Raw genomic sequence first — 24,678 nt, 5'->3', positions numbered from 1 at the left:
GAAGTTTCGTTTGTGATTGAATTTTAAATTCGCAACGTACATGAATACCGATTAAACTTTTCGTGGCCGAATGCTGGTGGAAATGTGTGGTCGTTCATGGAATTAAAAACGAACAAGAAGCAAGAGTAATGCGACCCGAAATTTCAAACACACCCTAGAAGCATTGCTTCACAACAATTTGCCCCTGCTTACAGGATGAAATCAACTGCCCTCACCACCATCATTTTCATAAAACCTGGATGAACTTGGTGTATTGACTCGAGAGGTTGTTAACTCAAAGTTTAGATTGGTTCGAATTGAAAAAAAAAATAGAAAAAAATCTAACTTGGCCGATCGAATTAAAAACCTAGATTGATATGCTACCTGGAAAAGACTTTGTGAGATTAATTGTTTTTTTTCTGACACTTTTTTTTTTTTATCAAAATGATGCTTTTTAGTTATTTTTTAAATATATTATTTTCAATTAACCCTCTTGATATGTTTGAGTCGATATATTTTAAGATTATTCAACTAAGCTGTAACTGCAAATCCCATGATTTTGTTAAAAAAATGGTGGGAGCTAGGCCAACAATTTCACTAAAATCTTTTTATTTTTTTTAAATTTGGTGGTGTGTGTAAAGAGCTTTGAAAGTGTATTTTGATTGAAAATATATTAAAATTATTTTTTATTTTTAAATTTTTAACACTGATATATAAAAACTATAAAAAACATCAATTTAACGTTTTTTTTAAGTTAAATGCATTTTTAAAGTACACGCATGAGAAAAGGTTATTGCACACCCAAATACTGGCAACCTTCTCTTTTTTTAACTGTAGGCTTGATATTCATATATCAAAATTAAATATTTTTAAAATCAAATAAGTTATTTATATTTTTTTTAAATTTCATTTGAATTTAAATTTTAGATAAAAACACGAGGGATAAAACCGCATGCTATTCATACATGAACTAATTCCACCATAATTACAACCTCGTGGTCACTACCCCCCCAAAAAAAAAGGAAAAAAAAAAGAGAAAAAAGAAAAATCTTCCTCCGATTCTTTTCAAGTCCCTTTATTTAAAACTAGAAAGACCCAGTCGCTAATGATATCTAATAATCAAACCGCCTCTGAAGAACGTTTACATTATATTATATTATTTATTTATTTAAATACACGATTCCCCCCCATGTTTTATGCACCAAGAATCATTGAATCAAGCTTGCAAGTGACATTATAATTTCTTAGTGATAAAGTACTAATAATATAAAATGCTACGAGAATCATTTATAATCACATGGATCCAAATAAACTAAACACTGTTAAAAATAATAATTAAAGAGTTGATTCGCTATTATTATGCTAATACTATTGCTTCTATAAATAATTAGCAATCGTGCCTCCCACTAAGAAATAATCCCTTCACATTCATTTAAATCTACAACAAACGAACACCTTTTTAATTTTTATATATTTTGAAGAGGAGCTAAAGAAAACTGTATGATTAAAGCCTTTCGTGGCTTTGGGGTCCCCAAATTGAATTAATGCACGCAAGACATTATGTGCCTTTTCATCTGGTTATCATATCTACTTTAATATCTGGGTTCGATCCCAAAATAGTATTGCTGTCTTGAATAATATTTTTTTAAAGAATGTTATCGGTGTTCCATTAAAGTTTGGTAAAATTAATTACATTAATCAGGTTTAATTACGTTAATTTCCTACGAGTCGACTGGGTTTTACCGATTTAATTGGCAAACTAATTCAAAATGAAATATAGGCAAAATCAAACTTTAATCCTCGGATTTAATAACTATCCATGCGATTTCCATCAACTTTTCAAACATTTTGAAGGAAAAGCAAATAAAATTTAAATAATTAATAATGTATTCTTCAAAATGCCGCTCTCGTAGCTCAGTTGGTTAGAGCACGGAAAAGAAAAGCAAAATTTAAACAATTAATAACATATATTTTAATGATTCCTGGAAACAGTGCCGGTAAAGCTCTAGTAGCTCAGTTGGTTAGAGCACCCGTTTAGTAAGCGGGAGGTCTTGAGTTCAACTTTCAACGAAAGCACAAAAAAGTTGCCTTTTATTTTTTTAATTTCCCATTCTATCCTTCACTCCATGAAAACACAAATGCCTTGTCTTTTGTTTGCCTACATAAAAAACAAGAAAATCCCAGCCAATGAGGAGCTTGACTTGGATTTATCTCCGACACTCTTCCACGTGGCATTCTCTAAAACGTCTAGACTCTAGAGTACTGAAACCCGCAAACCTGTCTTGTCTCTCTCATCACTGAATAAATCGATACTCGAATCTTAGCTTATGAACTACAAGTCAGGCCGACATTGTCTGTCCTCTCTGTAACGAAAATATCTATCTATCTAAGATTATTTCTATGGATTTAGGTGCCTCAAAATGTCAGATTCAAGGCCTCCCCCCCCTCGTTTTCTTCTGGGCCATTTAAAGCTATTGTTTGGCTGCTAAGAAAGTCAGGAATCAGATGGCTTGGAAGAGATAGTGTAGCCATTTATATTGAGAGTAATTTCTTCTAAAAATCCTGGTTCTTTTGCTAGCTACCTGTGGAGATTGAAGAGCCAAGGTACTTTAGGATGTGAGATTGTGAGATGAGATTTGGGTTCCCAACAGAGCCCACTAGACTGGACTCGACCTTGATCTTCTGGGGTCTTCTTCAAACCTCGTCAAATGATTTTTTTATTTTTTGAATTTTCAGATAGTTGAGAGTAAAATGGATGAGGGTTCGATGCTTGTGGTTCAATTAACTTCACTGCAAAAAGAGAGCTGTCAATGAAGCTGCAGGATTTTTGTTGCTGTTAATTATTAGGAAGCTGATTTTGTTGAAAACATGGATCAAGTACGGAAGACAATGATGCAACATGAAGCTTTGTTCAAGGAACAGGTTCGATTTACCTTTTTCTGTTTTCTTATCTGTTCGATGAAGAGCTCAGCTTTTATCAAGAACATAGATGAAAGTATGTTTGCTAAAGAAAGAAAGAAAGAAAGAAAGAAAGAAAGAAAAATTACGAGGAGAAGATTTTTCTCAGGCCCTTTTACTTTGTTCAGTTTGGTTCAATGATCAAGTGCATTTCTTAAAGAACGTTACAAATCATAGGTACAAGAACCAATCAGGGATCGGCCCGAGCTGACTCACTGTTAAGCGGGCCAACCAAAGCCATGATTGTTTTTTTTTTAAATAAAAAACGACTTTATTTTGGTAAAGATAAAAAAATAAAATAAAAAACGACTTTATTTTGGTAAAGAAATCCCAAAACAATGTTGTTTTTCTTAAAACAAAGGGACCGGTGCAAAGTAAAACCCGGTAGAGGCCACACTCTGGGTTGACGGGTCATTGGGCTGACCCGCCGGGCAAGGCTGGGTAGGCCAATCATGGACTATTTCAGTGCTGACATCTCTATCAGCTGCATTGATTTTGCTTTTCTCCAATCATTAGCTCAATTAAAAGGATGGATGAGTAAAATGAAAATCTTTAATCGTCTTATTTTGTGAAATGTTGCTGTTTACAGGTGCAGGCACTGCACAGACTGTACAATATCCAGAAAGCTGCAATGCAGGAAACAAGGAGAAGAAATTATCCTCAGGCTCTGTTTGCATTTAGTCCTGGAAGTCTTGTGCTTGTGGACGGCCAATTTTGTGGTTCTGTTTTGGAAGGGAAACCCTTGAGGCCGCCGGTCTATATTGCTGGTCGAGCACATAAGCACGATGCTTTGGGTCTGTCTTTGAGTCCCTTTTGCACACTCAAAGAGATTAAAGGTAGTGGTTCGTTATGGATTGATGGCATGGGGGCTGGAACTTTCCTCCCTGCTCAGAGTAAACCTTTGAGAAATTTTGATCTTGAAAAACTCCCAGAAGACGATGCCGATGAGTCTTCTGATCTTGAAGGAACAGCAGAGGAATGGAATGGAAGCAATTTGCCAGATTCTACTGAATCTTTTCAAGATCTTGGAAGCAGTGGTAAAATTGCATCAACAGGTCCAAAATCAGAACCATACAATAGTCAAGTTGGCATGGACTCATTTCCCAAAGATCCCAACACATGTTCTCAAGATTCTTCAATCCTGGAACCTCAATATTGTGAATCAAAAGAACTTGATGAGTTAATCATCCAAAGACCGATCCACTTGGAGACAAACACCAATCCGGAACAGCAAGATCTGAACTTACCTGCTGTTGCAAAGGACTCAAGCAATGGCAGCAATAGCATGGAGTCCCAGGACGCAGAGTTCTGCAAGAAAAAAGATACTCGCGAGGAAGACCAGGCAAGCCCCAGCAGCAAGGAATTCTTCTTATCTGAATGCGAAGAAGTGGCCCTCATCAACCAAGATGTTTGGAGACCTTCAGTCTCCTCTACCAACACAGATTCTGAAATCAGACAAACAGACAGCTACAGACATTCAAACAGCGAACCTGGAAACATGACAAGCTCGGAGAAGCCTCCTGTTGCAACAGAGGACAATCAGAACAGGGAGGGTAAATCAATCCTGTATGAAGAGTGTGAAACAATGGCAGCTGAGATTTTGCTCAGTTTTGCACCCAAGAGACCACAGGCTGTTAATAAAAGGCATGAAGTGGAAACTGAGTCAGGTAGACCTTCTGGAGACTTTGCAACTACTGAAGAGAAGCCAAATTTGTGTCAGAAAAGATGTGCAGACTTCAGCAATGGAGGTAGAGTATACGAATCCTTGAGCTGGGAAAAATCAGCTAATTGGATGACGACTGTTAAAAGACAGCGGTAACTAGTTCCTGCAAGAATTGTTCGTTGTAACGTTGTTAATCTTGCAGATGTAAACATCACCTTATGAATGTCTCCGTGCAAATTCTAGTTGGAATTGGCACTTGTATTTGATGGATGTATATCTATATTGTTAAAACGCATGTACTAATCCTATCACTTTTCATGCTACGAGCAAAGATGAGTGACGCAAGTGTAGCAAATTTATTTCAATATTTTTCAATCGCTATCGCTCAATTTTTCAGCCACTATATATATTTATTGTAATATTCAGTATTTGTTTGTTTTTTATTAGTTGCTGTCAAAGCTTTTATTGTTTTTATAAATAAAAAAATAAAAATAAAAGCATGAGATCAATTAAAAAAAATACAACTGTAAAAATAAAAAAATACAGATTTGAATAAAAATAAAAGCACGAGATCAATTAAAAAAAAATGCCACTGTAAAAATAAAAAAATATAGATTTGAGAGAAACTCTTAATGTAAAAAATAAAATATTGAATTTAGAAAAACACTTAATGTAAAAAATAAAATATTGAATTTTAAGATTGTACTATAATTAAGTTGAGTATTAATATGTTGTAACGTACGAGATTTTAAAAAATCACATAAATTTTTTTATTTGTATTTTTTATTTATATTTATTTTCAGTTTAGCATGCACAACAATAATAACATACAGTGAAAGATAAAAGGCTAAATTTTAAAAATTATAGTCCTTTAATTTTAAAATAAAATTTGAATGTCAATGATAATAATTTAATTAACTAGGAAAATAAAAAAAATTGTGAAACAATATATTCCAGGATTAATATGGGCATGATGTCGACCAATTGTGAAACCAGGATTAATATGGGCATGATGTCGACCTTAGCTGGTTCAGTTTGCTAACCCTTATAAGAAAGAGCCCGTGAAATATGCTGATTAAATTTCAGTCAGGTCTAATAACAGGTTCAAAATCATGCTTGTTTTCATCAGACTTCTTCTTGAAGTTAAACTCGTAGATGCATGTCTCATGTCAAAGATTCGATGTGTTTTGGCTTTCTGCAATGCTTAATTAGCTTACAAATACCCATTGCAAAGCTTCTGAAGTCCAAGACAAGCACAACTTGGTGTTTGTCATATGGATTACAAAAAACTCAATCTGATCTCCATCTCCATCAACTGCTCTCAAGATGCTGTATTTTCCTAACAACAGAAAAAATAACCATGTGGCCTGATAAAGAAAGGACCGAACACAAATGGAGCAGCAGTAATCCATGGACCATTTGAGAAGAGAAGAGCAGAAAACAGAACAGTTAGCAACCCCTAGCAGCAATGGGGAGGAAACATCAAGGGCTAGAAGCAACACACGACCAAGAAGAACTCAGCAGGTCTGGAGGCAGGAGCAGTCAAACAAAACCTGCAACATCAACGTAGGGCGTCGGAATAAGCAGCATAGGAATTCAGGAGAAAACAAGTACATGTGTTGATTGTCGTCATCAAATTAGAAAGAAACTGAATGCCCATCAATCCATTTCCAAATTGTATGAGACAGAAGGTAAGAGAAGCTGGGATAAACCAAGTGATCGACGGGGACTAATCCAAGGAGTCCAGCAGGGGCCATACCTTCAAAAATATATTCAATTTGATCTTTACTAGTTTTATTTCAGTTTGATTCCTGAATTTAAAATGTTAATCCCTACTTGTTTAAATAAAAAAATTTCTAATCCACTAAAAATGTGTTTGTCTACTTAAAATCAACTAGGTTGACTGCATTAATAAACAAGCTATAAATTTTTAATTTTAAATAGCATAAGATTGCACATTTTTTTTCCTAAAATTTCAATGCAAATTTAACTAATCTTGTCAAAACACTGCTGAAATCTCAGATTTTTCGGATTGAGTAATAACTATGGTATAATGGTTTAATAACTATGGAACAATAAGCAACAATCGATTGACAAGTCGTCGAGGACAGCATTAAGTTCCAAATCTTGGAACGACAAGCCGCAACAAGAATCCTGAAGAAGAAACTCCTCAACTCTTCTCCATGCTTCCTTTTGCCTCTTCTCCAAGCTTTCAAAAACCCTTCCCTCTCTTGTTCTCAATCTCTCTCTCCCAAATTCCACTTCAATCTCTCTAAAGAACCCTTAGATATGGCGTCAAAAAGGCTGACGAAATCAGCTTTAACCACCATTAAATCCACCTCAAAGCTATCAAGACTCTCTCACTCGCCTCACTCTTCACTCTCTCGCACTCGCGCAATCTCCTCCTCCTCCTCCTCTTCTTCGCTGCTCGGCACGGCCTTTGCTCGGCCTCTAAACGACAATAAAAATGTCGTTTTCGCCAACTTTTCAACGATCACTTCCACTCGCTTCTTCCACTCTTCCTCTCCTCGTTTCTCCTCTGCCACGGCCAGCTCCTTTCAGGTAAGTTTTTCTTTTTTCGTTATTTATTTGCTATTATTGTTAGTATTAATTTATGAATTGTAGAAAATTTTATTTTTTTCCCTAATTATTCGAGTTAATGAGAGTTTAAAATTGCAATTTAGTTAACTATTTACTTGAATATTACAATTCGAAGAAATTTGTTTGGAAAAGCAGAGTTTTTTAGAACTCGGCAAATTATGAACAGAAAAATAAATTTTTGGGTTGAATTCGGAAATTTTTGGGTTGAATTCGGAAAATTAAATCACGTTTCACAAGTATTTGTAAAGGAAGGTGACGGAAACATGGCAGAAATGTAATCTGCAAATTAAATCAAGTTTCACAAGTATTTGTAAAGGAAAGTGACGGAAACATGGCAGAAATGTAATCTGTGTTATGGAATTTCTTGTTAGCGAGCAGCTAATATCTTTGGGTTTTCTATTTTGTTTTTGTGTGTGTGTGTGTGTGTATATATATATATATTATGTTATATAATGTTATTATGTAGTGGAGATATTCTTATGCATATGTGTTTTGACACGTTCTGATGGCATTTCTGTTATTTTCAGCTTGATCCGTCTCAATTCACTGAGATGGCGTGGGAGGGGGTAGTTGGTGCTGTTGAAACAGCACAAGCTAACAAGCAACAAGTAGTGGAAACTGAGCATTTGATGAAATCCCTATTGGAGCAAAAAGATGGATTGGCGAGAAGAATCTTTGCAAAGATTGGAGTTGACAACTCTTCAGCTTTGCAAATCACAATCGACTTTATATCGCAACAACCAAAGGTGTGTAGTGTGCGTCAATGATACATTTGTGCATGCTTTTGATGGATATACAATAAGTATATGTAGGCTTGTGGTTGTGTTGGAGCGTGTGTGCATGCATTTGATGATTTTTTTTTTCGTTGCAGGTGACAGGTGGGACCAGTGGCCCTGTAATGGGTTCAAATCTCAGCTCCTTGTTGGACAATGCTCGAAAGAATAAGAAGGATATGGGAGATGATTTTGTTTCTGTAGAGCATATTGTTTTGGCATTCCATTTAGACAAGAGGTTCGGGCAGCAGTTTTTGAGGAACCTTGGGGTTAGCGAGAAGGATTTGAGGGATGCTGTTACAGCTGTTCGTGGAAATCAGAGAGTAACTGATCAAAGTATGAGTTTAGATTTTCTTTCTCTTTTTTCTGCATAAGTTTACTCTGATTCAACTAGTATGTCAGCCTAGTTTATTAAGATTTTGCCTTTTCATCTGTATAATAGTGCAAGGCATGTGCTTGTACAACTTCGGCATGCATGTTGCTATGCAAGAATAAATCCTCTTCTTCTGCTAGCAACTTTTACTTGGTGTTATACTTACTGTGATAATTTGTAGCCTATCCTTATCTGTTATGTTCTTAATGTTCACAGACCCTGAAGGGAAATACCAGGCACTAGATAAATATGGGAGTGACTTGACTGAGCTTGCTAGGCGTGGAAAACTCGATCCTGTAATAGGTCGAGATGATGAAATTCGGCGGTGTATCCAGATATTATCACGTAGAACAAAAAATAATCCTGTTATTATTGGCGAGCCCGGTGTGGGAAAAACTGCAATTGCTGAGGGGTAGGTCTACTGTTCACATATAAGGAATTTAAATCCCATCCTTGTATTCGATGACTGCATGGAAAGCTTAGTAGTTTATATTCTCAATTTGGGTACATTGATGGTTTGTGTCTCTGGTAGACACTAAGCTGGATGGAATTATGAAGAAAAAAAGGGACTGTTTTGCATATTTGGCAAACCCTGAGCTGGGTAGAATTATGCACAAATCATCCCAAAATTGAGATGTCTCCAAGTTTCCTGAATAATGGTAGCTACTGAAATTTGAGACACAGAACACTTTGTATCTGCTGGTTACCTAGAGTGTAGTCCATTTGGTTTGTCAACTTAATTGAAGAAAAACAATTCCCTGCTCGCGTTGATATATTGTGGTACTAGACCTGTAATATGCCATTACTAATTCATGTAACTTCACAATTGAGAATCATATCAAGAATCTTTTCTTGATGCATTGGTGAGTTAGATCAAAATTTTAGGCATCATGTGCAGTTCTCTTTTCGCTTTTGTTTTTAATGAAGTTGTGTTTTATTTTTGTAGACTAGCCCAAAGAATTGTGCGTGGTGACGTGCCAGAACCTCTGTTAAATCGGAAGGTTGTTATCCTTATCTTCCTCTTTCCCTCAATTTCACATCCATTGTTTATGGGTAATTTGATACGATTTTAAATTAGTTACATTTGCTAGATCTTTTTACATGCTCTAAATTGCATCTTGTTTTGTATTGACTGGGTAAACAATAAGAATTTTTTTAATGACTTGAATCAAATTCCTCTTATGGATTTAAATGGAAAGAGTTGGAAATCAAATATGATTATGAGGGATCTGAAATATTGGAGTTCATATTCTGGCCTGCGGATGTGCAATTAGATTCAGATTTGGATTTTGCAAGATACACCGATTTGTTTTGCTGACAAGCCTAAATTAATTTGAATAGAACTTTTTTATGCTTCAATTTTGTGTATGGACAGTTAATCTCCCTGGACATGGGTGCATTGGTTGCTGGTGCTAAGTATCGTGGAGAATTTGAGGAGAGGTTAAAAGCTGTGCTGAAGGAAGTTACTGCTTCAAATGGGCAGATCATATTATTCATTGACGAGATCCATACTGTTGTTGGTGCAGGTCAGTGCCGTGCTTCTGCTTGCTGTCTTCCTTTATTTACTAATAATTACTATGCAGGTTAGAATTAACCAACTATTTACTTAGATGCACCGTTAGAATTGGTGGTTTTAGATGCTTAATGCAAAACTTTTGAGTTCATATTCACAAGTGTGAGTTGGGTGTGTGTTTGCATGAGGTGAGATCAGAGGGCACTCTCAAATTGGCATCTCAGTATGTAATTTTCTCTATGATGTCACAACTGTCTTAATTAAGAATTTATTCACTATTGACATGGGAGGCCTTCTTGATGATTTTCTTGCAGGGGCTACATCTGGTGCAATGGATGCTGGGAACTTGTTGAAGCCAATGCTTGGGCGAGGTGAGCTTCGGTGTATAGGGGCAACTACATTGAATGAGTATAGGAAATACATCGAGAAGGATCCAGCACTTGCACGAAGGTTTCAACAAGTGTTCTGTGATCAACCAGCTGTTGAAGATACAATATCCATTCTTCGCGGGTTGCGTGAGCGTTATGAGCTACATCATGGTGTTAAAATATCAGACAGTGCCCTTGTTGCAGCAGCAGTTCTTGCAGATAGATACATCACAGAACGTTTTCTGCCTGACAAAGGTAAAAATAAGTAACGAGAAAAAGAGAACTTTATTTTTGAACATTGGACATAAAAGGCGGGGCTGGTTTCTGTTAAATTTTATGCCTGCATCTGTGTATGGTGATAGAAAATAAACTATTTCCAGAGTTTCAGCTTCAATCTTTAAAACGAGTATGAAAGGAGAAAAATTCATTTTTCTATGGACGAGTAAGTCTTAGGCTTGCAACCACAAAGGTGCAATTTTAAGACTTGAGAGCAAGCACTTTATGCTAAAAAGTTTTGAGTATCTGACCGCTCTATTCTCCTCCCATTACTCCATTTCAGGATCATAATTGGATAATGGTATTCTTTTTCCATCTTTTCTTTCTTTTCGTTGCCACTTTGTTTGATGCATGTTGATAGCGTGTGATCTTATTGACAATGCACGAAAGCAATTAAAGCATTGGAGTGCACTCAATGCCCTCTATTAGTGGTCATTGTGGTGGCTAGCGTGATATCTGACAAATAGGAAAATGAGAAGCATGATAACTGGAAAAGATTAGCACTCCTACTTACCTCCATATAGAATAAAGTAAAAAAAGGGAGGGGGAGGCTGGGGAATAAGGAAGACTAGCAATTCACCTTTTGTTTTTTCAACTTTTTAAGGTTTCTAGGTGCTTAATGTTGCACTAGAATCTTCTACCATCATGGTCACTACCAAAAAATGTTTGATGCTGTACATTTTAGTTTGTCTCTGCCTGTGATCTGTTGACCTTTCTCATTATCTCTTTCTGATTTATTTTCCAGCCATTGACCTTGTTGATGAAGCAGCTGCAAAGCTGAAAATGGAGATCACTTCTAAACCTACAGAGCTGGATGAAATTGATAGAGCTGTGTTGAAGTTGGAGATGGAGAAGTTGTCTTTGAAAAATGACACTGATAAAGCATCAAAAGAGAGGTTGAGTAAGCTTGAACATGATTTGGAAGAACTTAAGCAAAAACAGAAAGAACTAAATGAACTTTGGGATCGTGAGAAGGATCTCATGAATCGAATACGATCCTTAAAAGAAGAGGTAAGTCTTTGTTTGTTATTGATTGACTGACCTCAAAGTTATCCTCATACCTTAATTTTTTGTTGTACTTTTTAAAAATGCTTGTAGATTGATAGAGTCAATCAAGAGATGGAAGCTGCTGAGCGTGAGTATGACCTGAACCGTGCTGCTGAGCTTCGATATGGAACTCTAATGTCCCTTCAACGCCAGTTAGAGGAGGCTGACAGAAACCTTTCTGAATTCCGAAAGTCTGGAAAGTCTTTGCTTCGAGAAGAGGTGACTGATTTTGACATTGCTGAAATTGTAAGCAAATGGACTGGTATACCTGTGTCAAACCTTCAGCAATCAGAGAAGGAGAAGCTAGTTTTACTGGAAGAGGTGCTACACAGGAGAATAGTTGGTCAAGATATTGCAGTGAGGTCAGTGGCAGATGCCATCCGGCGTTCAAGGGCAGGGCTATCTGATCCAAATCGTCCGATAGCTAGCTTTATGTTCATGGGCCCCACTGGTGTGGGCAAAACTGAGCTTGCAAAGGCCTTAGCCAGTTTCCTCTTTAACACTGAAAATGCTCTAGTAAGAATAGATATGAGTGAATACATGGAAAAGCATGCGGTTTCACGCTTGGTGGGGGCCCCACCTGGTTATGTTGGCTATGAAGAAGGTGGGCAACTCACTGAAGTGGTTCGTAGAAGGCCATATTCTGTAGTACTGTTTGATGAAATTGAGAAAGCACATCATGATGTGTTCAACATTCTGCTACAGTTGTTGGATGATGGAAGGATAACTGACTCTCAAGGAAGAACCGTTAGTTTTACTAATGCTGTTGTGATTATGACTTCAAACATTGGTTCCCATTTGATACTTGAAACTCTCAGTAATACACATGATACCAAGGAAGTTGTTTATGACATCATGAAAAAACAAGTTGTAGATTTGGCCAGACAACATTTCCGTCCAGAATTCATGAATCGTATTGATGAATATATTGTTTTCAAGCCTTTGGACTCCAAAGAAATCAATAGAATTGTTGAGATACAGGTAATAATTCTTTCCTATGGTAAACTCTCAGTTCGTTGTTTTGATTGCCTTTCTGTTTCCTTGTTGATTTAATTGCTGGGACACCTGAATGCATTTTCTAACCCACCTTGGTCACTAGAACTTTGGAATCCCTGCAACATGAAATTCTGTGGGATTCTTGGGAATAGAAGGAGGCTGATGTAATGTTGAGGTAGTCTTGTTGATTTCTTTTCCAGTTTCGTCACATTTTGTAATGAACATCCAGATAGAGAGAGAGGCCATCTCTCTATGAGCATTCTCTCATTTGCTTCTTGTTTATGGACCTCAGACGAGTTGGTTGATGAGGTCTGAATTCCAAATTATCCATGGAACATTGACATGGTGAAGGATTTTTTCTTTTCTTTTCTTTTTAAAAAAACTCACCTCTATAGAAAATAAGTGGTTCATCCATTTCAATGGCCAAGTTTCTAGCTTTTTGAATAACTTGCTGGTCTTGTATTGGACTCAAATTCATGAGCGCGGTTATTGCATGTTTCTTGCTTGATGGTTTGCAGCATTCACGATTAGTGAAAAGGTATGAGAGAGATTGATCTGTAAATTATTTGCTGATCATGTTTCTTGCATGTTCTGATACCTGTCATATAATGAATGGAGAATTGGTCCAATCATGTTCTGCTGCCTATTATTTCTAGGCAGGTTTGACTCTCCAAGGCAATGGGCTCCCGTCCTGTCAATGTATGATGCATCTGAGGTTGAACCATAATATCTCTTGTTTGTGACACCATTGGTTTAAAGTTAATCAGCTCTTGTGTTCTTCGATACTCTAATATGTTTACATGAATGAAAATTTTTTTGTGTTCTTCGATACTCCTCTAATATGTTTACATGAATGAAAATTTTAGAGACATGAGCCCCTGTGACTAAATGTGTGCTTGTTTTGTGTTTTGTTTTTTAATTGAACTGTGTCATAAACTATTTTGATCAGGATCTAACATTTCATTGTCTGTTGCTAGATGAATCGACTGAAAGAGAGGCTCAAACAAAAGAAAATCGATCTGCATTACACCAAGGAAGCCACCGACCTTTTGGGGAAACTGGGCTTTGATCCAAACTTTGGAGCACGGCCAGTTAAGCGTGTGATACAGCAGTTGGTCGAGAATGAAATTGCAATGGGAGTCTTGAAGGGAGATTTCAAGGAAGAAGATTCGATTATAGTTGATGCTGATGTAGCTTCAGATCTTCCTCCCCAGAACAGATTGCACATCAGGAAAATAGAGAGCAGTTCATTAAGAGAAGCCATGGTTGCCTGATAGATTTCCCTTTTGAAGTTGTAAGTATGTAATGCTTCGTTTTGTTTTAGCACAAACTTTCTAGACAGTATGGCAAGTTACTGTCTTTTCCTTTGCCTTTTATGTTTTTGCCCATTGTAAAAAGGAAATTACCAAGTAAGCGCTGTTAGTTCCATAGTTAAGTTCACGTTATTTATTTTTTTAAATAAAAACTTAAATCTTAATGGTAAATTCATCTTCTTGATTTAGGCACTGTTATTAAACCTGGCTCACCTGGTGGGTCTGGATCTCAAAAAAGGTCAACTTGAAATTGAGTTGATTTGACTTTACAGGTTAGCGTTTAAAACCCAGATGCCAATTGTTTTAGATTGTTTTATCTTTTTCCTGCTGATTTATTCTCCCCTAAACTTTTCAAGAGAAGAATTATCAGCTACTGTAGATCAATTTTTCAAACCCTAATGTTTTCAGGGAGATGATGTTTGCTAATTTTTTACATGGAAAAATACCATGCTTAATTAGGAAGGTAGCGAAGGGGACAGCTGTACATATCAAGAACACTGACCCAAAATAAAAAATACAGAAAAATTACTGGTGCATAATTGGGTATTTAAATAGGGATTTGCAAAGTTAAATCTCCTCAAGATTGTAATTTGTTTAAAGGATTAATATATAAGCTTAACAGCAAAATACTTGATTAGCAAGACTTGAATATGTTTAACTAAATTTTCATCAGAACCCATCGGTTTTTTTTTAAATAAAAAAAGAAAAAAAGAAAGAAGATGGGTGTGCAAATAGGCTAGTCATCCAACTTGAAAATCCCATAAAATCACTAATTAATTGTCGAACAATTAGCAAGTTCTTGTTGTCCAACGCAGTTTCCAACCTCTTTGTCTCCAACAATCAAGCCTGTCAAGCACCTAGGTCCTTGCCAATCTTCACACACATCCCATCCTGTTGGCTTGATTTCTTCTACAGAAACAACAGGATTCTTCTCCTTGTGATCACAAGGCACTGGCTCAAGTGCTACTTCCAGTCCCATTAAAAGTCGAGGATCGACTTCAGAATTCCAGTCAATTTTATCAATATATTTGTCAGGATTTTGATAGTGCATTTTGTAATTACGGGTGTGACCGAATTTGAGTGCCCAAAACCTGCTCTTAGCGTTGTAGAAGCACTCCTTCCCTTCAGTGTCATCCCACAGCATGATCTTCCCCGTTGGCAAGATGTATTTCTTGGCTTTCAAGAAATCTTTCCATTGCATTCCGCCTACTTGGAGGCAGAATTCCTTCTCCCATTTCGGAACAGGCCTGCTCCTGCTTTGTGTTTGTGATATTTTAGGGTTAAGTCCTGCTCCTAACATCTTGGCATGGAGATCTTTTGCGATATGCCATTTTAAAAAAAAAAAAAGAAAACAAGAGCAATAATAAACATTTTTTTAAAAAAGAAAACAAGAGCAATAATAAACACTAAGAACTAGAACACAGTAAATGAGAAGCAAAGAAGAGTGATTTTTTGTTTTGTTTTGTTTACAATTTGACTATTTATAGGCCAATCTGTATCCTTTCTATAATTTGGATAGGATTAGAGCAAATTATTAGGTGAACAAGGTTCATGGTGGAACTCGCTTGTTACGAGCTGTTGTGTGTGTTTAATTATTATTTTTAGTAAAATAATTAAAGATTTAGATTACATTAAATTAAAACAATTTTCATCTATAATTGGTGGGACGAAACAAAATGATTAATTTGTGAATATGTTCAACTCAACATTTTATATAATTTTTTTTAAGAAAATTGATTTTCTGGTTATGCAGGTCTGGGAGTTTAAAAAGAAAAATCCGCAGTGAGTTATTAGTCTATGTGCTAAATTAGTGCATGAATCTCTTGAATATGAATTAAAATGAATTTATGAACATTTTATTAATCTATCCAACTGAACATATTATATAATTTAATGGGAAAATAAAGGGATTGAAAGCTTGAAAAGGAAATATTATTAATTAGGTGAATAATTGGGTTTGTAGTGAACCGACGTCTTGAAAAAGAACTTGTCTAATAATCTTTTCAATAATTTTCCTCAAAAAAGGAAAGAAAGAAAAAACAATTCTCTCGTTCTACCTTGAATTGATTAAAAATCCAAAAGGAAACATTACAAGGTGAACTCGAATGGTGCTGGATCGAGTTGCCTGGTGTGCTACATTCGACTAATGATTACTTTAAAAAATAAAAATTTAGAATACTATAAATTATATATATATATATATATATATATATATATATATATATATAATTAAAATATCATGTCATGTAATTTTCTATAAAAGACAAGAAAATGGATTTTGCTAACTCTATCCTAAACTGAAACTCCAAAAGGAAATATTACTAGGTGAATTGTCTCAGTGGTGGATTAAACTCATAATGATTTGGTTTATGTGCTAGATTTATCTAATATTTTTTTAACAAAATAGTATGAATTTGGAATGTTGTAAATAAAAAAGAGCTATATAATTGGTGGATGGCGTTTTATTTTATTATTTGTCAAGGGAATTGGATAAATTTTTACTTAATAAAAATAAATTTATAGTATTTGACTTTTCTAGCTAGATCAACTAGGTTTGAAAAAATAATAAAACTCAATTTAAATTTAAAGTCTATTTGTCAGTCGAGTCATTAACTTGAATACTAAAATTATATTTTTTTTCTTTAGATTTTATATTAACTGTAAAACAAACACAGCAATATAGTTGGTACAGCATTAAACTTAGTTTTATGATGCAGGATTTACTAAACATTTTGTGCAGTAGGTTTTTACATGTTTTTTTAATTGAGTTTCGCAAATATTCCTTACCAATCTCCTTTTCACTGTTTGTAAAAAAATTTAAATATTTTATCCAAATATTATATATATATTTTTTTATTATACATAAACTTCAAAGCAATTTTTAATCAAACACACACACACACACACACACACATATATATATATATATATATATTTAACTATAATTAAAAATCCTTTTTCTAAACTTATTTTAACTACAATTAAAAATCCTTTTTCTAAACTTATTTTTATTGAGATTATAATCACTAAAACTACACATAAGAGTAATCAATGTCTTTTTTTTATCCTTTCATAAACGTGGAGAAAATTCATTCACAAAGTAAGCTGAATAGGGGAAAAGCAGACAACAAATAGCAAGCATTGAAAATAGGAAACAGGAATCAAATCCATGCCACGAAATATTCAGAGCGAGACACCCACCAGCCTTGGCCAACAAAAGAAAAGGAAGTTTGGCCATTACGGCCATGAAAATGGTGCCAGAAAGGACAAGGGCTCGACTGCAATATCGATGCTGCCTAGTGCCCTCTAGTACTCTCCTCTTGTCCTCCCTCCACATCAATTTTTTCATGCAGACGTTTCTTCTTACAATTATAGAAGTAAACCATGAATGCCAGCCACAACCACATTTTGGCCAAACAAACAAGGCTAGCATGCACTACTGTGACTGCAACTCCACTTCCTCCCTTGACCCATCCCACGTAAACGCATCCCAATCTTAAGGCAAACCTCAACGCAAAATACACTAGCATTAGAAGAAATCCATGCTGCCTGCTACCTCTGCTTAGATATGCTGAGATTATCAATGCTACATCACCATGTTTCTCTTCCAAAATGGAAATCAGAATTCCCATGTTCCACACAGCACTCCACTCTATGTATTTTGATAGTAAACCAATAAAGACTAAGGAAAATACCACGGAGAAGAAGGAAGAGATTGACCCGAGGTATGTGTACATCACAGTGGAGACTAGTCCAACTGAAATAAGAGAATCTAAAAGGAGAGCATAGATGGATGTGATGAGAGGCCCTTGAATTCTTGCTTCTTTGATGCATCTGCTTAACATGTCCTTAAGATTCATGGTTTTCCTATCTCCTTTGTAAATCATTGAAGCAATATCTACTACAGCAATCATGCTGAAGAGGTCTAGCAAATGGAGTATCCCTAAATATATGAGACAAAGTAGAAAAAACTTACTAGATATTCCTTCAATCAACCTCTCTGTAGCTCCTTGTGTTGCATAATAATAATCGAAAACATCAGAAGGAGATGTTCTTTCCTTTAAAATATCCTTCAATGTTTTGATCATGGTTTGCTGGAAGACAGTCTCGTACATGATCAAAAAGGAGAACAAAGGGAGAGAGGAAAAGAAGGCAAAGATGATGAGATTGGGATTTCTGAAGGGGGTTTTGAGGGATTCTTTGAGTAAGTCGAAGAACCCTAGCTGCTTCTCCTTCATCATGGTTTGAGAGTTCTCCATTTTTCCACTATGAATCTCTCAACGACTGGTTGCTTTAAGGATCAAGTCTTTTCGGTGTTTGAAGACTTTGGCAGCAATTGGCTTGACCTGTGTTGGTTCCCTGTTGTGGGGTGCATCGGAGTCATCGTAAGATGATAATCAAAATTTCAAAGGCATTGCTCTGATTGGCTGCATTTTTTGGACAAATTCACTCTTGACATTTTTTATTAAGGTTCTAAGCGTTGATTTGCTCGCAAGGGCCAAGCGCCGGCAGCATACCTCTATTTTTTAGTTTTAGAAATATTAAAAAAATATATTTTTATATTTTTATTTAAATTATTTTTTAATATTTTCTTATTATTTTAATCTACAGTAGAAATAATTTTTCTTTTTAAAAATAAAATTATTTCAACACATTTTTAAAAAATAATAACTACCATATTTTTTAAAACATCCAAAAGTTTGACACTGCTACCACTACCTTCAAACTCGAAGTCAAACACACGAAATCAGCTGTTACTGAATCTTTGGATGGTGGGTAACTGGTACAGAGAAGATCAGCCTGAGGCGACATGGAATTGTGGCTGGAGGGGTTTGAGTACTGCAAATTACACACCCTGGTACTAGAGAGGTGACTGTAGTCACTATTTCTTATGAACAATCACATAGAGAGACAGCAGAAAACTTGAATAATGTAAAATTATTTACATTGTTTAGATCTGAAATTTTCAGAATCAAGAAGTTTCACCATTAGTTTCTCTAGCCTCTTTGAATTAACAGTACCCGGTTTAACAGCAAAGGGACTCCCATAAACAACACAAGGATCTTTATCTGAAAGAGACTTTCCTGCACACCAGCGCCCTCGAGTAAGCTGTCCATCCGGTATCCCCAGAAGTTCTCTGTCAATTTTGTTAAGAACTTGATCATCCTTTGCAAACTTACGGGCAAAGGGGGCACCACTTGCAACCATGTCTTCAAAATGCTCCACGGTGAGATTCAATGGATATTGCTTTGGAGGGTTATCCCACTTTAGGTAATGCAGGTCATGGTTAACTGTAGTGTTTTGGTAATCTTTTTGGTTGCAAATGACAGTATGGAAGTATCCCTCTGTGGATGACAGGAAATTTGTGTAATACATGAGGACAGTGCGGGGGAGGTTATCCCATCCCCAGACACAAAATTCAAGAAATGACCTTGTAAGAACCACCAATTCAGACCCTGAAATCGGATAATAAACTAGGGTAAGGTCAAGGAAAGAAGAGAACTACAGCGTGACATGCTATAATGGTCCTACAGAATGTCCAAAATTAATGCAAAAACACAGCTTCCCAGCAATTTATTGTTCAGTTGAGCTATTCTCATAAAATCTTAAAATTGCTGGGAAAAGCATATGAATCGTTTAATAGTGATGTACGAAATGAACATTAGAATAGATTATTTAGATATGAAATAAGGAAAATAAAAACTGAAGACATGAGTGACTTCACGATATAAAGCTGACATGAAAGCAGTACCCATAAATAACTTGAAAGCGGCAGGCAAACTCCTTTTCTCTTTGGCCCAAAATACACCAGACTTCTTTGTATGATACAAGCCTGGATCTATGATTATAGGCTTTGCTCTTTCGTGCCTGAAAGAAAAGAAAAGAAAAATTATAAAGACACCACAGTCACGAGATGTAATGTTCTAAATCAAGTTTATAATTATAGCATCCTCACTCTTTCCAACCGATACCACTTGTGTGCTCCAAGAAGTTCAGATCTCTAGGCAAGTAGGAGAAAATATGCAGGATATCTGAAACAAAATGCCGTGATAAGTTTCATTGACAGCACTCTTATTCCATAAAATATCAACTGAGACCAACTCTGTAGTTAGTTTTCATTTTCACTTTCATGAAACGTAGATCTTATGTTTCTAATTTCTTAAAGGTTTAAGTAGCTACAAATGCACTTTCATTGTCTAATTCCTCCCAATTATGAGTGTGTGGACATGACTACATACACAAAATTGTCAGAAATACATAAATCCGGGTACACCAATATCTCAGGTAATATGAACTTCACACTAAGAAGCATGGCCAACTAGCAAATCCACTTAACGCAGCCTTCTACATTATCCTAAAGATTATAAACAAATGCACGAACAGATCCATTTTCAATCTTGGCATCTCTTGAAACATCATCAACATGACCCTTCTATTCTACATCATCTACTTTCTCATTGCACTTAAAATCTTATAAAGCAAGGCATAAAACACTCATTTTCCTACCCCTCGTCTCCTAACCAGCTAAAAACAGGCACCACACGCTATAAATAGCCACAAACACGAATCCAGAAATCACACACAATAACCACTTCAAAGCAATCTCTATTTAAAACAAAACACAAAGATAAACAACACAAATATTCACAAAGCATCTTGAGCCATAAACAAAGACCTTGTAAACCACGTTCACCTATCCAAAACTACCATCGAAAATAAAATCCAACACAAAACAATAAATACATTTCAAATCAAGTTCTAATTAAACCCAAAACAACACAAATGATAAAAAATTCACCAGCTTGATGGATAAACCCAAACCTACAAACCACGCTATCTGTACAAAACGACCCGTTAAAACAAGCAATCTAACAAAAAAAAAACAATTCAAATCATTCTCTATTCAAGCCAAAAACACCAAAAAAGCAAAACAAAAGTTCAAAAAGTTACCATCTTGAGGCATGAGAGGATAATCTTCAGCACTTAAATTAACAAACCAATCCCAATCTTCAAACTGCTTCAACAAAATAGCCACCCCGTGCAGTATACTAGCAATCATAGTAGGCCCTTTATATGTAACCAAATCACCCTTGCCAAGAACCATAACATTCCCAAATTTCCTCATCACACCACTCTCTACCTTTACATACTTTGCTAGCTCAAGCCTTTCACCGTCACTTGCTTCAAAATCAAGATGCAACAAATAGTAGTTTCTAGGATGATAAACTGCTTGAAGCAATCTTTTTACACTTGAAACATCCCCTTTTGTGCCTGAGATGAAGTAAGCAAACCTTGGCAGTCTCGGTAACTGTGATGGGTCATTGAGATTTTGGTCCAAGATGAAGTGTTTTTGCTGGTTTGAGGAGGTGTCGGTTGATGGAGACGATTTGTTTTGACCGACAGTTAAGAGGAGGATTAGAGAGAGTAAAGCCAGTGTGATTAGTAGAATCAGACATGTTCGATCTAGGGAGTATGAAATGTGTGTTCTCTTCATGGTTTCTTGCTGTTGAGAATGTGAGCTCTGTTTCTTACATCAGAGCTCGCAGATTTTGAGGCTTTGCAAAACGTTTGGTGGGGCTGGTGGCATGTCCTTTTTTGCTGAACTCTTGAAGTTACCTTCATGTGTCTGAAACGCAGAGTAACTCATGTTGGGGAAACGTCAAGTCTAGTCCCTTACTTATATACTTATTTTCAATTGAGTCTAAATCTATATGATTTTATCAATTTGATCCTGAATATTTTAAAGATTTATCCATCGGTTTTTTCTTCAAATTTAATGTTGTTTTTGTGTATAAAATATGACTATTGGACTGAAAATACTTATATTTATTATTATTTTTATTTTTTTATCAAATATTTTTCATACTAACATCGTTTTAATGAAGAAGAAAATTTAGTCATAACAGTTGGATAAAAATACTTTTTTATCAAATATTTTTCATACCAACAACGTTTTAGTGAAGAAGAAGATTTAGTCATAACAGTTGGATAAAAATACTCCTAACAATCAAATTGAAAATTCAATGATTCAAATTAAAATTCTAATTAGATATTCTAGAACTTGAATATGCTTAAATCCTACCAATTTAGTAATGTTTTGTCAGCTCGAAACAGCTTAACCAGACCTTTTGACCACTTGAAAGGTCAAATGCTGGAGTAAAAAAAATAAAATTCCAAACAGTTCTTGATATATGACGAGAGAAAATCACTTATAGTTGTGGATTCAACTAGAGAAAGAGGGGAAAAAACTAGAAAGAGAGAAATTTATGAAGAACGCACAATCAAGGTCTTAAATGAATAATTAGATACTTTCTGTATTCAATAGATCATGTGTGGAAAGTTATCATATAAATTAGGGATTAGAGATTGGAATTAAATAAATGAGTTTATTCATTTACGGGGTTTTTTTTTGGAAACGTGATCGATATTTAATTGTCCGAATTTATATATTCGTTACCCATTACATGAAATCTCACTCTCAAATAAATATTAAGGGATCAATGAAATATTATAAATAAAATAAAAGGTATTTTAATTACCATAAATAAATCAATAATTCATTCATTAGAAGTTAATTCTCTTGAGAAAAAAGTCAGCCATAAGATTGTTTGTTTTTAGAGAAAATATTGGTTACCTTGTTACCTGTTATATAGATCCTCACTCGCAAATAGATATCAAGAGATTGCCGAAATATTATAATTAAAATAATAAAGATTTTAATTACTGTACATAAATCGGTCATCCATTAATTATTTCTCTTAGAAAAGTCAACCATAAGACTTTTTTTTATTTTAAGAAAGAAAAATACAATATCATGATATTTGCATTAGACTATGGTAATTGATAATTAATTATTTTAATATTTAAGTTATTTTTAAGTATAAAGAATGTATAGTGGTGGAATTATATATCATATTAGGTATAAAATTGGTTTAATCTATGTTTAATTAGGTTGACTAGATTAGATAAATTAAATATTTTTAAATCAATATTTTTTCAATTCAACTTACAACTTAAATAAAATTAGTTTTTAAGTTGTTGATTTCTCGGTTAATTTATCTGGCTAAATTTAACAATACGATTTTAATTAAAATTTAACTAGCATGCATATTTTACCCCCCAAGAGAAAAAAAGGTATGTATATGAACCTTTAAGAGCCTTCTTTTGATTGGATACAAAGAAGGGAAACTCTAATCTTCTTAACTAATTAATATATCTAACTTGTTTATATTAACCATAAACTATACTCAGTAAAAACATTGACCTATATCCAACCTGTAAAACTGTAGGGTTTTGAATGCATAGGTCAAATTCTATTTATGGTCGACCAAGCAGCATGATCATGATATATATGGACTCAGCACCCAAAACTTCCACCTTGTGCTAATCATTCATTTGGTTAGTCAGTCTAGTAATTTTGTGGTCTCCTAAATGAGAGGCTCAGCAATCTCTTGTATCTGCCTAACAAAATATTTTTGATGTCTGTGGGCTCCTAAACGATAACTGTGAGTTCTCAAGATATTTTTTTTTCCATGCTTGATTTGTGGCTTTGGCCAAGGCTTGAGTTGTTCATAATTCCAAGTATGATTGAAATCATTCTCTCTGCACCAAAATATGGCCATGTAATCAACAGATTTATCGAAATTGTGCCAATTCTTATCAATGATCTTGTAATTCAACGGCATGGTGATATGCGTTGGGTCTCTTTTTGAATTTTTATTTTAAAATGAAGCTTTACCAGAGAGTTGCCACTTGAGATACACTAGTTCTCCATCATTATCTATGAACAAAGGATGGCCTATAATTCTCTTAGAAGACAAGTTTCTTTGATAATTATTAACCCCAGTTCGATTTAACTCAAAAGTTTGATCTGAAATCTGATCTTAAATACCAGGTTTTATTCTTCCGGACTTTGAGTCTGATCAGAATGGGATATTCTAACGGGTTAATTAATGGGATAGTCTGCTTTAAATGGTCATTTTAGTTTTTGTTCAAAAATACGTTGTTTTATTTTTTTCCAAAACAACATCCTTTTAATATTGATCATGTGACTCGTGGGTTCATCTGATAACTTAAAATCGACCCAATAACTCGAACCTAGTTCAGACAACCGTGGCTGCTAATACGTGTTGGTTTTAACTTGTGTTTTTGTAAGGAATTGATGTGATCGGCCATGTAAGGATAGGAGTTGAATCCATAACCTCTTTATCCTATTCCAAGTAGACCACACCCTCTCCCATTGAGCCACCAACCCGCATCCATAATCGATACTTTATTGAGTCTGGTTTAGCTGGCAATTAATTTCCGAACCAACAAATACTTCTTGAGATTCTTGCAAGCCTCCAGCATTCAAAGGTCAAACAATTCTAGTATAAAGAAATGGAGCTACCCATCCCTAGTTAAGCAACCATAACACTAGGCATTAGTGTGAATTAATCATGTTTAGCTGTGCTCTCTCTGCCCATTGGTCGGTGCTCTGCAGAGGTTAGGTATCGATCTACAAGACATTAATGAAATATGTTTGTGATTTCTTGTATTCACAGTACATTTTCATTTCTCCATAGAAAAATCTAGGGTTTGTGAGTGCAGTAGGGACCAAGAAACATGATCGAAGATCATGTGGTTTAGCAGGATATAAGTTTTCAGGAGAGAAAAGAAAAAGAAAAAAGAAAAGTTGGATCTGTGGTTGAAGATCATGCGTGGAGACCAACTAGAAACATGGTGTAGTAGATCAAAAGCAAACCTTTCTTTCCATGCTGTAGATCTATGGACAAGATATCTTGACCTTAATTCGGCCACCCTCGACCGACATATATA

General features: G+C 35.3%; 5 protein-coding genes across 5 annotated transcripts; 2 read left to right on the top strand and 3 right to left on the bottom strand.

Moving 5' to 3' along the window:
• The first annotated feature begins 2,267 nt into the window (after positions 1-2,267).
• On the top strand, positions 2,268-4,923 carry LOC105130596 (uncharacterized). The gene is made up of 3 exons (XM_011033170.1): positions 2,268-2,583; positions 2,716-2,901; positions 3,527-4,923. Exons 2-3 carry the CDS (start codon positions 2,848-2,850, stop codon positions 4,754-4,756), a joined length of 1,284 nt encoding a protein of 427 aa, XP_011031472.1. The 5' UTR covers positions 2,268-2,583; positions 2,716-2,847; the 3' UTR covers positions 4,757-4,923.
• A 1,821-nt stretch (positions 4,924-6,744) lies between these two features.
• On the top strand, positions 6,745-13,999 carry LOC105130595 (chaperone protein ClpB4, mitochondrial-like). The gene is made up of 10 exons (XM_011033169.1): positions 6,745-7,162; positions 7,729-7,947; positions 8,073-8,310; positions 8,564-8,759; positions 9,294-9,348; positions 9,723-9,873; positions 10,175-10,483; positions 11,250-11,515; positions 11,603-12,532; positions 13,525-13,999. Exons 1-10 carry the CDS (start codon positions 6,890-6,892, stop codon positions 13,819-13,821), a joined length of 2,934 nt encoding a protein of 977 aa, XP_011031471.1. The 5' UTR covers positions 6,745-6,889; the 3' UTR covers positions 13,822-13,999.
• A 630-nt stretch (positions 14,000-14,629) lies between these two features.
• Positions 14,630-15,160, bottom strand: LOC105130614 (uncharacterized). Its single transcript, XM_011033185.1, has one exon. It carries the CDS (start codon positions 15,158-15,160, stop codon positions 14,630-14,632), a length of 531 nt encoding a protein of 176 aa, XP_011031487.1.
• Positions 15,161-17,156: 1,996 nt separating this feature from the next.
• Positions 17,157-18,119, bottom strand: LOC105130613 (uncharacterized). Its single transcript, XM_011033184.1, has one exon. It carries the CDS (start codon positions 18,117-18,119, stop codon positions 17,157-17,159), a length of 963 nt encoding a protein of 320 aa, XP_011031486.1.
• Positions 18,120-18,777: 658 nt separating this feature from the next.
• On the bottom strand, positions 18,778-21,480 carry LOC105130594 (xylosyltransferase-like). Its single transcript, XM_011033168.1, has 4 exons — positions 20,812-21,480; positions 19,817-19,892; positions 19,613-19,728; positions 18,778-19,316 (listed from the first exon to the last, which is right to left on the bottom strand). Exons 1-4 carry the CDS (start codon positions 21,353-21,355, stop codon positions 18,799-18,801), a joined length of 1,254 nt encoding a protein of 417 aa, XP_011031470.1. The 5' UTR covers positions 21,356-21,480; the 3' UTR covers positions 18,778-18,798.
• Between the last annotated feature and the right edge of the window lie 3,198 nt (positions 21,481-24,678).

The sequence above is a fragment of the Populus euphratica genome, unplaced genomic scaffold (genome assembly GCF_000495115.2).
Source record: "Populus euphratica unplaced genomic scaffold, PopEup_1.0 scaffold21.1, whole genome shotgun sequence".
NCBI classification, from domain to species: Eukaryota; Viridiplantae; Streptophyta; class Magnoliopsida; order Malpighiales; family Salicaceae; genus Populus; species Populus euphratica.
This window is presented reverse-complemented; position numbering and strand designations above follow the sequence as displayed.

Bases quoted from the DNA above. Each gene is read 5' to 3' on its own strand.
- LOC105130596 (XM_011033170.1), top strand. From the start codon at position 2,848: ATGGATCAAGTACGGAAGACAATGATGCAACATGAAGCTTTGTTCAAG. The intron at 2,902-3,526 runs GTTCGATTTACC...TGCTGTTTACAG, and splicing joins AAGCTTTGTTCAAGGAACAG to GTGCAGGCACTGCACAGACT.
- LOC105130595 (XM_011033169.1), top strand. From the start codon at position 6,890: ATGGCGTCAAAAAGGCTGACGAAATCAGCTTTAACCACCATTAAATCC. The intron at 8,760-9,293 runs GTAGGTCTACTG...TTATTTTTGTAG, and splicing joins AAAACTGCAATTGCTGAGGG to ACTAGCCCAAAGAATTGTGC. The intron at 11,516-11,602 runs GTAAGTCTTTGT...AAATGCTTGTAG, and splicing joins TACGATCCTTAAAAGAAGAG to ATTGATAGAGTCAATCAAGA.
- LOC105130614 (XM_011033185.1), bottom strand. From the start codon at position 15,160: ATGTTAGGAGCAGGACTTAACCCTAAAATATCACAAACACAAAGCAGG.
- LOC105130613 (XM_011033184.1), bottom strand. From the start codon at position 18,119: ATGGAGAACTCTCAAACCATGATGAAGGAGAAGCAGCTAGGGTTCTTC.
- LOC105130594 (XM_011033168.1), bottom strand. From the start codon at position 21,355: ATGAAGAGAACACACATTTCATACTCCCTAGATCGAACATGTCTGATT. The intron at 19,893-20,811 runs GTAACTTTTTGA...ATTTTGTTTCAG, and splicing joins TCCTCTCATGCCTCAAGATG to ATATCCTGCATATTTTCTCC. The intron at 19,317-19,612 runs GTACTGCTTTCA...ATCCGATTTCAG, and splicing joins CGCTTTCAAGTTATTTATGG to GGTCTGAATTGGTGGTTCTT.